At 51.1% G+C, this 4,142-nt stretch overlaps 1 protein-coding gene across 1 annotated transcript; it reads left to right on the forward strand.

Annotated features, from left to right (window-relative positions):
* Positions 1-403: 403 nt before the first annotated feature.
* LOC131876864 (uncharacterized) lies at positions 404-3,505 on the forward strand. Its single transcript, XM_059222374.1, has 2 exons — positions 404-572; positions 2,798-3,505. Exons 1-2 carry the CDS (start codon positions 421-423, stop codon positions 3,006-3,008), a joined length of 363 nt encoding a protein of 120 aa, XP_059078357.1. The 5' UTR covers positions 404-420; the 3' UTR covers positions 3,009-3,505.
* Positions 3,506-4,142: the final 637 nt, after the last annotated feature.

The following is a 4,142-nucleotide window of genomic DNA, read 5'->3' on the forward strand; positions in this document are numbered from 1 at the left end:
CAACCAGACCCCTGTCTCTGGAGTAGCAGATACCGGTGCCCAAATCAACGTCATCCCCAAACGCCTAGCCCCCCTCCCTCCTGCGCGACCTCCGCCGGACGGAAGTCCGCATAAAGCCATATGGGACCTCTTCCCGCCCAATCCAGCCTCTTGGAGCTGCCATCGCCGACGTGACCTGGGGCGGCAACACCCTGGCCGCCAGATGGTTTGTCGTCAACGACACGCCCTCAAGACCCATGTCACCCCTTGTATCCTTTGACACCTGCATCGCCTTGGGGAAACTGACCTTGCATGCACACCCACGTGCCGTGGGTATCGTCAATGCACTCAGCCAAGTCTGCCCGCCCGTGTTAGCCAGAGGTGGCTTCCCCATCAAGAAGTTTTGGGCAGCCCTGAACGGGGTTGGACCCCTCAGGGGGTATGAGGTTCGCCTCCACTTCATTGACGATCCTAGGCCAGTGGCATGCCCGCCACGCTACACCCTGTTCCACCTCCGAGGCCAGGTTGACGCTGAGATACGGGAGATGCTACAAGACGGGATCATCGCCCCACATAGTGGGCCCGTACCCTGGGTAAGCAACGTCCTAAAGGTCAGGGTCAGATTAGAATCACAATTGACTTGCGTAACCTCAATAAGAACCTTGTGGACAGCCACATACCCATTTGAACCATCGAATCCATCAAGGCCGGGCTGGTGGGATGCAAGGTATTCTGCAAACTCGACTTCCGGTCCTTGTTCCACCAACTCGCCGTGGCCAAATCATCTCAAATGGCCACCGTCTTTCACGTCAATGGAGCTCTCTACCACTTTGAACGGTTGCCCATGGACATTAAACCAGCATCGGGCGAGTTTATGAAAGCCAGCCAGGAGACATTCAGTGACATCCCAGGACTGCATGCAGTGCATGACGACGTCATTATAGTAGGCACCAACTATCGAGAACACAATTGCTCCCTCACTGCGTTCCTGGAGCGTCTCCTTGCCGCTGGGATGACTCTCAACCCCAACAAATACCTCCTTTGGCAGCGTGAAATTCCGTTCTGGGGTATGAGAGTCTCAGCCGACGGTGTCAGGCCTGACCCGGAACGCGTTTGGAGACTCCGAGACGCGGAAGCTCCCACCAATTGGGATGAATTGATCTCGTTTCTTTGCATGGCACGCTCAAACGCGGACTTCATTCCCTTCATAGCCCGGGAGACCCCCTCCTGCGGGCTCTAACCCAAAAACACAGCAAGTTCCGGTGGACGAGCGCCCATGAGGGTGAGTTCATCCATCTCAAGACTGCGCTACACAGTACCACCTGTCTGACCTTCTTCGACGTATCTCTTCCCACCTTTGTTTTGGTTGACGCTCATCTTGACGGCCTGTGCCTCATTCTCTGTCAGGATCCCCATCTTGACGACCTGAAGATGGTGGCCATCGCCTCCAGAGCCACCACAGAGTGGAAAAGCGCTATCCTCAATTGGATCTTGAAGCCCTAGCCGTGCGCATTTACCTGCAGGGCAACCCTGATGTGATGGTAGTGACGGACCACCAACCTCTCCTGCCCATATTTTGAGGTACCCGCCGTGGCTCGGCACGGAAGCAACGCATCATTCCCCAACACCAAGACCTGAGCTTCCGAGTCATCTGGCAAAAAGGAAAAGCCAACCCAGCCGACTTCCTCAGCCGGCGGCCCGGGCAGGACGAGTCAAAATACGCCAAATACTTTTCCAAAACTCCCAATGCGCCTCGGACTCTTAAACATGCTCTGCAAGCTACGCATAAACAATATCGGGATGGTGGTGATGACGATGACAATGGCAAGTGGCTATCTTGGGACGGTGGTGAGTACCGCCCCCACGGTGACGGTGACCAGACGGATTGGGGGAACTTATACGTGGCCATCAATCTGTTGCTGAGTGGGGACATCTGTCGGGCCCTCACTCCCCAAGCAGTCCAAGCGGCCACCCGCCAGGACAATATGCTCTCCAAGCTCAAAAAGGCCGTTCTTCAAAGCGACGTTAGTGGCAGCAACGGCAGGGGCGCCACTCTACGGACCAGGGACCACCCCCTCCTCGCGCCTTTCCGTAAAATATTCTCCGAGCTGACCATCTCAGCTGAAGGAAGCCTCCTCCAAGGGGACCGACTTGCCCTTCCGGCCCAACTACACCAACGGGCCGTGGAGCTTGCTCACAGGGGATCCCACCTCGGAGCCTCATCCATGAAGCGTCGCCTCCAGACCAGCGTGTGGTTCCCAGGCATGGACCGCAGGATTGAAACGTTTGTTTTACAATGTCACACCTGTCAAACACTGACCGAAAAACACGACAAAGTCCAACAACGCCCCCACCCAACCCCATCCCAAGCTTGGGAGTCTGTCTCAATCGACCACTTCGGTCCCCTCCCAGACCTATCCTACATCCTGGTGGTCCGCTGTGATTGGTCCCAATTTCCCGTAGCCTCCTTTGTGGGCAAAACCTCTGCAGGGGAGACTATCCTTGCCCTGACAGAGATATACAACACCTTTGGGTTCCCATCCAAGCAAAGGTGCGACAATGGGCGTGCTTTCAAATCCCAACCATTTGAAGCCTTCTGCCACAAGTACGGGATCGAGCACAAATACACGGCCCCCCATCACCCCAAGCCAACCCGGCCAAGACCTTCATGAAGGTCTTGAAAAAGACTTTCCAAGCATGCGGTGCCTCTCAAGCACAAATGAGACAGGCCCTACACAGTTGCAAACGGGCTTATAGAACGACCCCTCATCCAGTGACCAAAGTTCCCCCCGTCATCCCTTATCTTCTCCAATTCCAGGACGGATCTCCCAGCAATTCCGGGCATCTCCCCAAATGACCTAGACATTGTTCGACGCCGGGACCAAACCCACAGAAACAACGCGGCCGACAAGTTCAATGCCCAACCCAGATCGAGCCCGTCCAGTCTTAGCCCCGGCCAATGGGTTCTCCCAGAGACCACCTCCGACCCTCCAAGTTCCATCCCAAAGTCACGCCCCAACCCCACATGATCATCAACAGAGAAGGCCATGCTACCTTCTTGATACAAAACCCAGTCAGTCAATAAAATACACCCGCCATGAGGATGACCTCAAGGTAGCCTGTAACTGTGACATTGTGCATGCATAATATGTCATTGGCTTGTCTTTCAGTTAAAGGCAAAGGTTTCCAAACTGAGTTGGGCCACAGTTGAGCTCCCACGGTGTTACTCACAATACTGTTCAAGTGTTTTTGCAAATGCCAAAACTTCCAATGATGATTTTCATTGTTATTGAAACAAAAGGAAGAACTTTTGGAAAAAATCATCTTGGATTCTAGCTCAGATTAAAGCATTAATCCATTTAAAACATGCAAAGAGATAACAATTCAAAAAGCGTAATCAATAGATGTTGTGAGTAACCTTACTTGCGTTTCCAACTAGAATTTTTTTCAAATGCAAAGGCGTACAATTTGAGGAGGGAGGCTCCTGGTACCAGAACAAAGCTAGTATTGGGGTTTCGTGGACCATTGCTCCTGGTCAGAGAGAAGGGCGAATCGACTTATTTAAAGAAAGTATAAAGTTTTGTTCCCTTGTGCTGACTGGTCATTGTCCTTCTTTTGTCCGTTGAATTTGTAGTTTCCATTAGCATGTCTTCCGACAAATATCCATTAATCTCAAATCTTGCTCCCAAGCATCTACAAATTTTGCTGATTGTTCAATTTGAAATCTCTATTTATACTTGTGGTCACGTTGAAATGAAGCTAGAGAGAACCGTTTTAAACACCCTGTCAATACTGCTCATGATCTATCCATTATTTTTCTCAAATTCTTCCTCTCAGAGCAACACATTGGAAAAAGTGGTGTCAATTTCTAAGCACCTAAAAATTGCCACACCTCAAATTTGGACTGCAGAGTTGGGTTTAGACGATGATGATCTGAGCGGGAGTAATCAGGTATTAAATTTCAAAGATTTAGGATATGTAAAAACTTTGAAGAGCACGAACTTAGCATGGCTAGTGTCTCTAAATGTGAGGTCTATTATTGCCAATGAAGAAAAGATCAGAGACCTTGTTCTTGAACAAGCACCAGAGATTTTGGCGATGCAGGAAATGTGGCAATTCTCTTGGATTCAACTGAAATTCAATGAATACGACTTAACAGGAGT

The sequence above is a fragment of the Tigriopus californicus genome, chromosome 2 (genome assembly GCF_007210705.1).
Source record: "Tigriopus californicus strain San Diego chromosome 2, Tcal_SD_v2.1, whole genome shotgun sequence".
Classification (NCBI taxonomy): domain Eukaryota; kingdom Metazoa; phylum Arthropoda; class Copepoda; order Harpacticoida; family Harpacticidae; genus Tigriopus; species Tigriopus californicus.

Coding starts and splice junctions, on each gene's coding strand:
- LOC131876864 (XM_059222374.1), top strand. CDS start 421: ATGAGGTTCGCCTCCACTTCATTGACGATCCTAGGCCAGTGGCATGCC. Junction 573..2,797: donor ATAGTGGGCCCGTACCCTGG/GTAAGCAACGTC, acceptor CTCCAATTCCAG/GACGGATCTCCCAGCAATTC.